Source organism: Ascaphus truei, chromosome 1, assembly GCF_040206685.1.
Source record: "Ascaphus truei isolate aAscTru1 chromosome 1, aAscTru1.hap1, whole genome shotgun sequence".
NCBI lineage: Eukaryota > Metazoa > Chordata > Amphibia > Anura > Ascaphidae > Ascaphus > Ascaphus truei.
The window spans coordinates 416,567,943-416,581,429 of NC_134483.1; the positions used below are offsets into that span (position 1 = coordinate 416,567,943).

At 39.3% G+C, this 13,487-nt stretch overlaps 1 protein-coding gene across 14 annotated transcripts in view; it reads left to right on the forward strand.

Annotated features, from left to right (window-relative positions):
* The window catches only part of INPP4B (inositol polyphosphate-4-phosphatase type II B), a 484,959-nt gene that overhangs the window by 408,599 nt on the left and 62,873 nt on the right, over window positions 1-13,487 (forward strand). For all 14 annotated transcript variants that reach the window (XM_075614672.1, XM_075614553.1, XM_075614562.1 and 11 more), the window contains 2 exons: window positions 6,086-6,233; window positions 11,008-11,180. In XM_075614672.1, coding sequence (XP_075470787.1) covers window positions 6,086-6,233; window positions 11,008-11,180 — 321 coding nt within the window. The remainder of the gene's footprint in view (window positions 1-6,085; window positions 6,234-11,007; window positions 11,181-13,487) is intronic.

A 13,487-nucleotide genomic window follows, 5' to 3' on the forward strand; every position in this document is an offset into this window, starting at 1 on the left:
GACTGCACCTGTAGCTCTATGAATGAGACACTGAAGGTCTGAGATTTAGAGGCAAACAATTGCTTCTCGAGAATACGTCTAGCAGAACAAAACATGGCTTTCTGCATAATGAAAGCTGAGAGCAGCTAATTGACTTTGTTAGTTGCACAGTCTAATGAAGATACCACCTGTTCTCTTAGCCCCTGAGGACCTTGAATGGAGACAGAACATAAAATCATCAAAAGTTAAGGTTGGAGCATCTTATAGGTCCCTAGCACCTGTCCAAAAAAACACAACATTTTAAAGTAACAATGTACAGTATCTCTCTGGCTTCCTTACACATACAATGCTTAAAGATCTGGCTGGTTTTGTTTCTTTGGAAATTATGCACAAAACCATTTTCTTTGTAGTCTGTGAATGGGAAAGTGTTTGTCAACCAAGTATTTCCTCTTCCCTTATTCCACCCTGTACTTACAGTATTAGAGACAAAAGGAGTAAGGGAGAGAGAGGAAATGGCGGGGAGGGGTTTGTCTGTGCAAGCTCTTGATAAACTCTCAGTGACAAGCCAGGGGGAGAAAAAAGAGTAGTTAAAGGAAATTAAATGGCTCTTAAGTCTCAACTGACCATATTTACAACTTAACTTAAAAAAATGATTAAAAATACATGTACAGTATGTATCGGATTTTAGTTAAAAGCATCAGGTCACTCAGATTTACACTTAAATGTAAGTGCAATCTGTACGCTTTGATCCTAGGAGGAACTTTCCCTTGTATAGCTAGATGGCAAAAGGCTGTCATTTGTTTTAGATCAAAGTAATGACTTTGTGGTAAAGTTATTTGAGGATGATATTAAATATTCCATGATCGTATATTTCATTTGCAACACAAATAATTCAAATGTTATCATCACCATTCACCTTTGCCAGTATACAATTAACTTTTTGTTTTGTTTCTACTTGTAGTTCGATGTTCTAGTGGCTGTATTGGAGAAAAGCTGATTTGTTGTAAACTGTGATACCTTTTAGTAGACACACATTAGACTTCTTCATTGATAAAATGATAGTGTACAGAGGTTTTGAAGACTCACAAGTCTCTTTTGGAAGCTATCTCAATGTGTCGTGAACTTGAAGATGTAAACTATTGATCACTTTGCACATTATACTGTAATTCCACCTATGAAGAACTCTCAGGGTGGTCCCTTAAAATGTATCACAACCTAAACTGAACCTAATGATTTGAAGCAAATAATTAATTTCATAATTATCCTTACCATTTATTACATATTGCACAAATATAGAAAAGAATCTGGAACAAAGCTTCGGTGAGCACTAGTCTATACAGTATGTGTGGCCAACAAAAATAGACAAGAACTTTAGTAGAAACAGAATCCGCAATAGGAGATACAAAGGAGAGCTCTGCTCACACAGTTCTTAATGCAGGAACTGCTATTTATTTGAAGGAACAGTGAAGAGTGCAACATTTCAGGTCCCATATGGACCTTTCTTCAATTGACCTGCCCATATGGAACCTGAAATGTCACATTGCACACAAATAACACTGTTTCAAGGATTCATATTGCTAGACCACTTACCCAGCACACATGCTTTTTGAAGGCAGAGATAACAGTGTTGCCATCCTGTCTCTTTGGCCCTGATTAAAATGTGGTGTGAAATAGGATAATGCACTGTTAACAATGCGTAAATTCCACTTAATTATAGGAAAGTAAATTTAGTGTTAATTTGCTGGTCACCATATTAAATGTGTGTGGATTTGGTTCTCCACGGTTCAGCAATGTTCTGCACACAATAGGTGTGCCTTTTTTTTTCCCTTTGCACCACATTTTTGTGGGACTAGAGTTAAATAATGTCCCTGAAATAGTGTCCTTTCCTCTGTGACATCATTTAGCTTCCACCGCTCAGAGACAAACAATGTGAAGGTATTTGCCTTCGTTGTTGCCTTCTTGCTCAGAACTAAGGTAAGAACACTGCAAACAAGGCTCTGCTGCTGCTGCATTGCACATTTCTCTGGCACAAAGGCCAGATAGCATTTTTCATTCATTCCTTGACAGCCAAGAGGCATATTTACAAAGTAAAATCAATTGTGAACTGCAGAGATAACTGTTTAAGTCGTGCATAATTGTGGAAAATAATAATACCTTAGAGGAACATTGTTTTAAAGACCAGCATGAATGTGGGTGGACTAATTTTAGCTGTGGTAATTGAAGTTGGTATGATTCATTAAAGCTTCTGATGCGGAGGTAAACCACACAGGGATATTTCCAGTGCAGCTTTTTTTTTAATAGTGCTTGTGCTGTGTATCAAGTTGACACCGGATTTTTTTCTCCCAACAAAACCAAGCCGGGTTAATTGACAGTTTTATTTATACCTCGTAATTTAGCTAGGTCATTTATTGTTTATTCAGTGCCTTTTTGTTTGTCTCTGCATAGTGGGTGTAGGACACTTATTTATCATATACCAAATCCGTGAAGCCAGTTTTGTAATGATGTCGAGGGCAGCGATTTTTCAACCGGGCATTTCTCGTTAAATTCTTTTCTAATAGCTTTGCACAGTAGCTGCAGAACCAAAAAAAAAAGCGTGGAGATGAATGGGATAGTGCAGATTCTCCCAAGTTTTATTAAATAATATTTATTATTCAGGAAAAAAAACCCCCAGTGGTTTCTTACAAGTTAGGCAAACCAGTTCCAAGAACAGAATTGTATTACAATGGCAGAGTGAAATTCTTCTCAAATGTCACATTTCTAGATACAAACATTGTTTTTGCACTTTTTAAACAAGATTGAGCAGCTGTGATACAATGTAAGCCCCTTCCGGCCAGATAGACACGCAGTGCATATTTTAGAAATTGATGCAGGCCCCTCTAGCTGCAAAAGAGTTTATTGCGTATTAGCATTAATGGCCGTTTGTTTTGTTAATTTTAATCTAACCTTACACTTGTCAGTGCTTATGCCTCAGTATGTGCAATTCATTAATATAATCTATCATCGATTTATGGGTGGATTAACAGTTGAGTAACTCTGGACTACGAATCACATGTGAAGTGAAACAGTAGTGCTGTTCCTTTGACGTTTTATCAAAATAACATTTCTAATGGATTTAATGTTATTGCTTTTTTTTTTCTATAGAAATGTTATGTCTGGTTTTTTTTAGCTGGTTTTATCCCAGCTTTGCAAGCATTGGACTTTATTAAATAACCCCCTATGTTTTGTGTGTTCAGTGCATTTGAGACATTTTTCTCCCCATTAATTAACAACTGATGCCTCTCTTTCCAATAAAGTATGAAACAGAAATTATTCACCAAACACTGGAGTAATACAGACCTCCACATAAATAGAGAACATAATTTTTTTGAGAACAATGCAGATAAACAGGTGTCTCCATTAATGAAGGCTACAGATACCTCTGTTTTACTGCAACGCAGGGGGTTCATTCATGCTACGTACAGCCATTGGGAGTGACTGAACCATAACTGACTGCCCCTGTGAGCCATTATTTAAATCTATCGTGGAAGTGGCTTACCTGTATATTTGAATGGTTCACAAGTGTTTGTTACACTTGGAAATGGTATCTCATAGGGGACAGGTTGGGCAATGCACTGCGTCTCAATAGGAACTGAATGACGGAGGATGGAGCGCTCAAAGGTTCAACAAATCTTTAATGGATCCTCCGCAACATAGTATCACACAAAGGTATGTGAGAGATTTTTTGAACCTTTGAGCGCTTCATCCTCCATCATTCGTTTCCTATTGAGATGCAGTGCGTCGCCCAACCTGTCCCGCATGGGATTCCATTTCCTGTAGCTTGCCTGGGCTGAGAGCATGCGTTTTTCGGATACTCCCATCAACAAGTCGTGAGTAATCTTCATATGTATTATATTCATGGACTTGCTCATCTTTTCTAGTGTGTAGCTCTAGGAGAGAGAGATCAATAGCCCACTTTGGAGCTCGTATACTCCGTTGCCACGGAGTTTGAGGTTTTACCGGTGGGTGCCATATATGTTCACCTCTCCTCATTATAGGAGCACATTGACCGTTTTGGATTTTATTAGGAGCCCGATTTCATGGTATATTGCATAGAATATGTACCTTTGATGAATGTATTATCTCAACCACTAAAAGTTTGCAAATATGAACTGACTTGAACTGGCCTCCTTGCACTTTGAGCACTGTTCGGGGGAACACGTGTCCCGATTATTTCTTTTTTACACTTGGGACTGTGACATTGAATGGTTTCCATTACAAAATAAATTATGATGGCATTTTATTGTTGATAAAAGATTTAGCATGACATTTAAAATACCGGTAATAGATAAATAGAAATTTACAGGAATATTTAAAACAGCAAAATGTGAAAAATCCTATATGTTTTTTTTTGTTTTTTTTTGTTTTTTAAATAAATCAGTTCTGTAGTATTAGATAATACTGCCTGCTTTTTTTTTAAAATCCTAAAGCAATTTTTAATCATTTTTTAAATCCTTTTTTAAATGTACTGATCATTGCTACAGCAACCATTTAGAAAGTCACATCAACTTCCTCTTTTGAAGCAGGCTCTCAAAACACACCTTTTTGAGCTCTGCCTTGTGGCATCAAGGTATCACAAACAGATCTACAGGCTGTCTATTACGCTAAAAGCTGTAACAATAATGTGTTTCACTTGGTAATATAATGTTACATTGCAGCTGCAGCATTTCACATATTGCAGCGCAAAGAAGACAGCCATTTAGTTAGGCACACAATCAGGATTTTTGCAGATTTATAACAGGAGTACCAAACGTTTTTCAGCTTAGGTAAGAATGTAGAATTATACATTGTCACATGCTTTACATATAAAAAATATATAAAATATATAAAAAAATAAGAAGTAAAAAAAGGGGAAATGTCGTATTGCTGCTTTAACAGCACAGTCAATACAATAATTTCACTTTAGTTTTTAAGCAGTTGTTTAGGTATGTAAGGCCTTTGCTGCTGAACTGGCCAGCAAAGCATTTATAGGGCCTCGTGACAGCGGAAAAGTTAACTATTGATAAAACCTGATGGAGCTGGATTACTTCAATAGGAGTTTCCTCTGGGAAAAAAAGGTTGAAACAGAAAATGGACAGGTGAGTGTCATATAATTGATAGAGAACATCTTCAGTGAATAAATAATTGGCCCTTTGTTTATTTTCAATCCCATAACCAAATCTCGATATATGACAATGATAAGTTAACATGGTTTTCTTACATCAAAAAATGTTGTGCTGGGTGCCCCTTAAAAGTGCAGTTTTGCTTTGTTCTTAGACCTTCTCGTGATGACTTTTTACAGGTTGCTGCCACTGCATTTTTTTTTTAGAAACCCTCCCTCATAACTGAGACCTCAGCAGCTTATTTGTAGAATTTTTCTGCATTTAGTTTTGATAACCTAATTAACCCCTAGTGCAGGGGTTCTCATCTCCACTCCTCAAGACCCCCCAACAGGCCAGGTTTTCAGGATATCACTTCCTCAGCACAGGTGGCTCAATCAGTCCCTGCTTTAGCACAGGTGGCTCAATCAGTCCCTGCTTTAGCACAGGTGGCTCAATCAGTTGAGCCACCTGTGCTGAAGCTGGGATATCCTTAAAACCTGACCTGTTGGGAGGGGGATGGAGGACTGGAGTTGAGCACCCCTGCTCTAGTGAAAGCTATGGCGGTCTATGTATCAAGGCATTGTTATCCTTCGCCTACATAGCAAAATGCTTTGCTCCATCTGAGCCTGCTTGCGACTTGGGGTGTGTTAGTAGTGGGAGTTGAGGAGGAGTTACACGGTGTACAGATTTATAATGAGATGTATCACAGTCTGTGTCTACGTGTGCCATTCTTTTGCCCTTTAATTTACCCGAGAAAATACGTCATATCTGGAGTGACAAAAGGCTAAATGCTGCACCGGAGTTAGTACTCTGTACTTGCATATGCCACAGCTTTAAACCTTTTCAACCATTCCATTGTATTTCTAAAAAGAACATCTTAAACATTCAACAATGCAATTCCTTTTGTGCCACTGAAGAGGTTTCAAACCCCTCCTGTTCACTGTGTACCTATTGTGTTTTGTATGTTGTGATGCTTATGTTCTTTTCAGGATAGGGTGTGGGCCAATGTCGGGAAGAGTTTAAACTGCATCATTGCCATGACGGACAGGCTACTTGAACAAGACAATAACAGCAGCAGCACAAGAGAAAGCAAAAGTGACTCTTCAGCTGCAGATCTCATCATATCACACACGAGTGGTAAGATATCTCCTTAGTATCATAAACCAACATTGGCTGGAAAACATCCAGATAAAAATAAAAGGACGGATAACAGACAATAATGGCCTTTCCCAGTAGAAATGCTGATTGTCCTCTTTTGAACAGCCGCCCCTGTCCCTGATGGAGAGCTATTTATCAAATTGCATCTCCCTTGTATTGCCAGAAATGCTGGCTATGCGCAATTTATGTTCAGCAGAGAAGCCACTCGGAAAAATCACAATATTATCCTTTTCGTCTTAGTCATTGTTTCATTTCTGATAAGCAGCACCATTACAAAAAGTATATGGCGTTCGCAATGTATCCTCCTTAAATTCGCTGTAGATTTGTTATATCCTGCATCTGTTACCCACCTGTATGTTTTTAGCACAGTTTTGATTTGGGTTTATTTATTTGTTTCACGTCTATAGTATTGCTAAAGTATATGGAGAAGCTCATTATGCTCATATACAAGTTATCACACTGTAACCCCACTAGATCGCTGTGTGATAACTCGTATCAGAGTTTAGTGAGTCACCCCCTTAGCATCAACAACTTTTTCATTATTAAATTGAAGGTAATCGAGTTCTTAACATGATCTGTAAGTATCAATGGTGTTTGCCTCTATTTCCTCAGTGAACAATTTATGAAGTGTGTGTGAGATGGCTTAGAAATCAGTTACGTGATACATATTACATATTAAAATGAGATTATGCATACATTCTGCCCATCGTTTTTCTCAAGTAATTTTTTTTTATTTTTTACTTACCAATTCTCACTGTAACCTACTTGGCTTAAATATCTGTATCAAATGTAAATAGGTGATTCTTCATTCAAATGTAAAAACTTGACACACACAATAAGAAAACAAATGATGCCAAAGAGCTTGCCAAATACTTGATGTAGATTATGTGTAAAAATTCCCTTTCTTGCTCTCTACTGATTTCACACTTACTGTATACAGTTTACCTGAAGATAGGTTCAGACTTCTTATGTATGATATACAGGGGCAATAGCGTTACACAGGTTGCAGTTTTACCACAACACCATAACATCTCTTATTTACACCTTAATTAAAAAGAGGGCCCCATTTCCACATTTCTGTGAGACACGCGCGATGAGTTTATTGCTATCGTAAACAATTACCATATCAAACTTGCTATGAATAGAATATGTGCTCGACACACATGAGGATCCCTGTTTCGTTTTAAATAAGTGTCAAGACGACATCAATATAGATGTGCCTTTGTTATAAAAAAATATATGAAAACTATTTAACTTCATGTATTCCCGGTGAATTATACGCAGTGGAGTGTAGCAGAGCCACAAGTCATTTTGCTCAAGGTCAACGAGGATGAATGATTATATGGGGTTATGTTACAAACAGTTTATTGGACCAGAAACTTAGAGTAACTTCAGCAGACAAACAGAGGGTTGGTCCAGTAGAGGATCTTAATTCCATAATTCTTGTTTCATGCATTCAGTAGTGTAGTGAAGAAAAAAATACAAATTCAGCCTTTCAAATAAATAAAAGTGTTGGTATAACAGTAAAAAGGATGTTTGAATCCATACCTTTTCATATCATTACTTTGGTTTACAGTATGTACACTATTAAGATTCAGTGATTCACAAAACAAACACCGGAAAGGTTTGATATGGGAGGGAGTAAGCCGTAAGAAAAATAGCCCTGTAATATTGCTGCAGACTTATCAATTAGCACCACCTGTTGGTATTTTTGTGTAATGTATATATTATATGTATCCAACTTTAATGCACAATTTCCAGTGTCTTGTTTCTAATGTACATGATTTCTAATGGGAAGAGTACCTCATAGGGAGGTATAGCAAGAAGGGAAGAACAAGAAAAAATGAAAACTTTGCTGTTAAGATGTGGAACTATCCATTGCTGGTACTTCTGGTAGTGAAGGGTAACATTACATTAAGGGGTCAAACAACAACAAACAACATTGCTTAAGCTTTACATATTGCACATTGGCAGATTGAAGGGAACCACAATTGGTTTCTTCCAATTGATGAACTGGTTACTGCATATGTTTTATGCAGCCAGCAACACCGCACATATTAGGTATTTATCTCACCAAATCTAAATAAAAGCAAAATCCTAATTATAAGGACATCTTTATAATGACTCAAACTGACTGTTTCCCTAAAAGTTTGTGTTATTGAGATTCAAAGCCAGCATAAAAATGCATGGACCATAACCCAATACAACAAATATAAACAGTCAGAGTATACAGTAGGTTGCTTAGTAAACGTTTGCTATAAAACACGGCATGTAATACAGTACTGTGTGTGATCGATCTGAAAACATTCTGAACATACAGGCACATTTTAGAAAGGATTACAACTACTGAACGAGGATTAATCTCTTTATCTGTTTAATTGCAGTAAACCCAGTGCCCTAAGATTTTGACCATGTAATTCCACTTAATTCCATCTGTTGCAATTTGGAAGTATAATTTTGACACAAATTTGTAGAGTTTATCTTGTAGCTGAAGAGAGCAGGTGGGAATTTGTCAAGCTGATTTGGGCAATGCAGTGTCAGGCTCCTGCACCCATCTGCTGCCCATTGTCATTGTGTACCTGATCCTCTGTAACTTTGCAGGCCTCATTTATTTAAGTACATGTACTACAGTATATCAGTTGGCAAGATTGAAGTTTTCACTCTACAGATGACACGCTAACAATGTATTGCACAATTAAAAGTATACGGTTTAAAAAAAAAAATTCACTTGGTGCCATGAAGGTTGAAAATATGTGTGTGTATCTTGAAAAATTCAACTAAAATGTATGAATTTATTCTAATATATAAAATATCTAAACTAGGTCTGACAAATATACACACGTATGCTCAACACACAGACAAATGTGAATAGAAAACTGAAGAATCAATAATGTCCCAAAGGTGTAAGCTCCTGCTTTGTATATAATGTGGTATGAACTCAGCATAAATGTATAATACAGTTTATCATTTAAAAAGTTATGGCTGTCCTAAGATGTTACAAACTCACGGAGATCCTGGTAAGAAGCTTGCCCAGTTCAGCATACTCACAGAAATCCTATTTAATAGGACCTATTAAGATGCCCTATTAATACTTTATAACTGATCCGCTCGCAAACTTACTTTATCACAAGTATTTGATACATTTGTGCACTTTAAAAGCTCTTCCATTGCTCTGTATAGGCATTTAGTGGTCTTTTATTTTAGGGGTGGGGTCTTTTATTTTAGGGTTGGCTTGTTCTCTGTCTAGACTACCCAGACATACCACTATCCTCTTTGCTCAATCACGTGCACTCGATGAATTAATACTTGCTTCCAGATGTTTCTCCTTCTTGTGTATGAGCACACGTCCAGTGGTGCGATCTTTACACAGCTGATTTTCATCTTAGTTACCTCTGTTATTTACTGTTGTTTGCACACACTATGGAATAGCCCCATAGCATATGTTCATTGTTATAGCGATGTTCAGTTAAGATTTTTCTAGACTTTTCTGGTCATTTGTTTGCTCATTTATTAAAGTCTCCCTGCTACAAAACTGAGACAAAAATACCACCCTGGATTTATCAACGGAAAAATACCACTGATTTAAAAAGTAATACATTTCTTTTATAAATTTGGAGCTCGAGCTACCCAGTTTTGCAAAACATCTTGGTTATCATTTAGTAAAGTCTTCCAGCTGCACAATTACGATATAACTATTGCTGTTTTTGTATCAGTTTGGCAGCTGGAAGACATTGATGAATAACTCTCTGAGGCCTGTGGACACACATTTCCTAATTGCAGAATGGGAGCTCAGCTAATGCAAAGAATTGTCACCAAATGCAGTTGCTTTCGGTGACATCCTTTTTTTTAACTATAAATATAATGCTGTTTTTAGGGCTAGTATTGGGCCAGATTTGTAGCATATATGTGCTTTGTACTAAACAAATGTCCGACTCCCTAATCTGAGCAGACTGTATTGTATAATATTGAAATTGTGGTGTTATATTTTTATGCAGTAAAGGAAGAAGAAGCCAGGCCCACCAATGGTCTTTGGTGAAGCAACAAAGGGTTTGTTCAAGCAAGCAGGTATGGGAAATGAATCCCTTTGATTAAGCGCTCCTACAGCGCGAAATGCGTCAGAGGTACCCCCCTTTTTTGTAGCCCGGTCTACTAATGCCATAAATTAAAGCATTTTTTAATCTGCAAGCAACCTCCAGCCCTTTTATTTATTTTTTCAAGCAGTGCTCCACCACTTTCTTCTTCACTTTGTTCAAGCAAGATCGATGTTTTGGTCCACTCTGGGACCTTTGACTTCACCAAAGACCATTGGAGTGCATGGATTCTTCTTCCTTTACCTCATACGAAATCCCTTTCTGGTTACGTGATCCTGTATTCACCTGAGGCGGCACTGCTAGAACATGGATACTTCTAACCCCTATTTCTATTAACATGCCCTTGCCTCCTCCAAATTTTGATAACTGAGCTGGGAAAGTGCAAGAAGTTGCCACCTGCTCGCTAGCTGGAAGACATTCTTAGTGAGCAGCTAAGCCCATAAGCTAATTAATATGCAGGGATAAGAGCGACTGACCCTCAATAACCAGTTAGTATTTAATGAATTCCACTGCTTATGCATTATGCCTGTTTTGTGAGTGCAAGTTTGCATAATATTTTTATGCATACAGTGTTTTCTCAGTGTGGCAGCAGACACTCCTTTGATGATGCTCCTTTCTGTTTACTTTGATCCATGTCTTCTTTCCCCGCCCCCATCCTGCAGAAGACTGGTATGAACATCTTTGCCCTCTGATAATTACACTAAAGGACTGTGTCGAAGAAGTGGTGGATAGAGCAAAGAAATCAATGACGTTTGTTGTTCTTCAAGAGCTGGCATGTGGTTTACCACAATGTTTGATGCTCACCTTTAGAAGAGACGTGGTTTTCAGTCAAGCAGTAAGTTCTATGTTTAAGTTGTACTAAACTATAATGTTTTGGGGCACTGGGATTATGAAAGTCAGTCAAACTCTAAAATTAATATCACTGGAACTTGAAACAATGTCATATACTGTATAGAGTGTTAGACAAAACTTTCAATGTGGCATGTATTAAAAAAGTGTAGAGTTGTACAGGCATTTATCTTGTATCTTCTGAGGCCTCGTTCAGGGTGCCGGAGGCAGGAGTTGGAGGGCGAGCGTTCGCGAGGGTAGGCGGCAGTCTGCTGGGCGATGTGTGTTCATCCTCCCCAGCAGACTTTTTCAGGAGTTGAGGAGGCGGGGAGGGGGTGGGGCTACAGACCTGGGGTTAGGGATCCAAGTTGCAGTCTTGAAATTATTCTCAAGAATGATTTCATTGGCTGCCGAGGTCCCAGTGACGCTGCTGCAGCTTCAAAAAACGAATTGGTTTGTTTATTGAAACTGTAGCCAGTGTCAACTCCGTACTTTGGAGACAGTGCAGCTGCTACCATGACAACCAGTATTCAATTTGAATACATTGTGTCCCACGGCAGCTCGCACGTCAGCACGCCCTCCCTCCGAAGCCTGCACCCTGAACGAGGCCTGAGTGTCTCTGTAGTAAAGCCCACTAATTAAATACCTTTTTGCTTAGTGACCCAAATTTGGAAAGTGAAGCCAGTATCTGTAACTTTAGCTGGGAGAGAAATTAGCCGCCACCTCTGTTGTAGACTGCTCCCGACTCCCGGTAGTATAGGGACCTTCACGCTGATAGGACTGTGTAACTTGTCCACTCTGCCAATGGATTTCGGCGTTTCAGCGCCTCGGTTCTGTCCCCAAGTCGTCCCCTCTCTCACCGGCGTCTTTCCGATCTGGCGTCTTTCCAATCTTAGAGAGGTAAAAGCAGTTACCTCACTGTAGCGGAGACTTCCCACCACTCGTTTACGTCGGTACACCACATGCACGTCAGGCGGCAGGTGCACAAGCTCAGCTCCAGTTTCCGCCGAGCACCAATCTCCTCGTGCCTCCTCCATGTTTGAAATCACCTGTTGATGCAGGGGAGGGGCCTCTGTCACTCAATGCAGGGACTTTGTATTGGGAAGTGGGCAAGAAATAACTCCAATCACTTCAAATTCCTTCAAACTTATATTGTAAAGTTAGACCATACAGTAAGACATATACAATGTACAAAAGGGTATACTCAAGGCACCCTATGCGTTTCGTCTTTACCAGACTTCATCAGAGGTATAATGAGGTAGAAAAGATACAATATCAGTGTCTCTTCTGCTAACACCTCCTCCTCCTCTATTGATCTCTCTGTGGGGGTATCCCAGGGCACTGTCCTGGGACCCCTTCTCTTTTCTCTGTACACACTCTCTTTAGGTGACCTAATAACATATTTTGGGTTTAATTATCACCTCTATGCTGACGACACACAAATATACTTTTCAACACCCGACCTTGCACCTGCTGTACAAACCAAAGTTTCTGAATGTCTCTCTGCTATATCATCCTGGATGGCCCTCCGCCGCCTTAAACTCAACATGGCTAAAACAGAGCTCCTCATACTTCCTCCCAAACTTGGCCCTACTATCTCCTTCCACATTACTGTTGGAACTTCGATCATTCACCCAGTAGCCCAAGCAAGTTGCCTAGGGGATGCACTCGACTCCTCTCTCACATTCGCCCCTCACATTCAAAACATTTCTAAAACTTGTCGCTTTTCCCTCCGCAATATAACAAGGATACGCCCTTTCCTCTGTTGCTCGACTGCTAAAACTCTGACTCAGGCCCTCATTCTCTCCCATCTCGATTACTGTAACCTCCTGCTGCCCAGCCTTCCTGCCCTCACCTGTCTCCACTACAATCTATCCTAAACGCTGCTGCCAGAATCACTGTACTCTTTCCTAGATCTGTCTCATTATCTCCCCTCATGAAATCCCTCTCCTGGCTTCCGATCAAATCCCGCATCTCACACTCCATTCTTCTCCTCACTTTTAAAGCTTTACACTCTTCTGCCCATCCTTACATCTCAGCCCTGATTTCTCGGTGTGCACCATCTCGACTCTTGCGTTCTGCTCAAGAATGTCTTCTTTCTACCCCCTTTGTATCTAAAGCCCTCTCCCGCCTTAAACCTTTTTCACTGACTGCCCCACACCTCTGGAATGCCCTTCCCCTCAGTCCTGACTAGCACCCTCTCTATCCACCTTTAAGACCCACCTTAAGACACACTTGCTTAAAGAAGCATATGAATAGCACTGTGGATATTCTGAACACATGATACATAAAGCTTGGCCCCCTGCAGATGCAC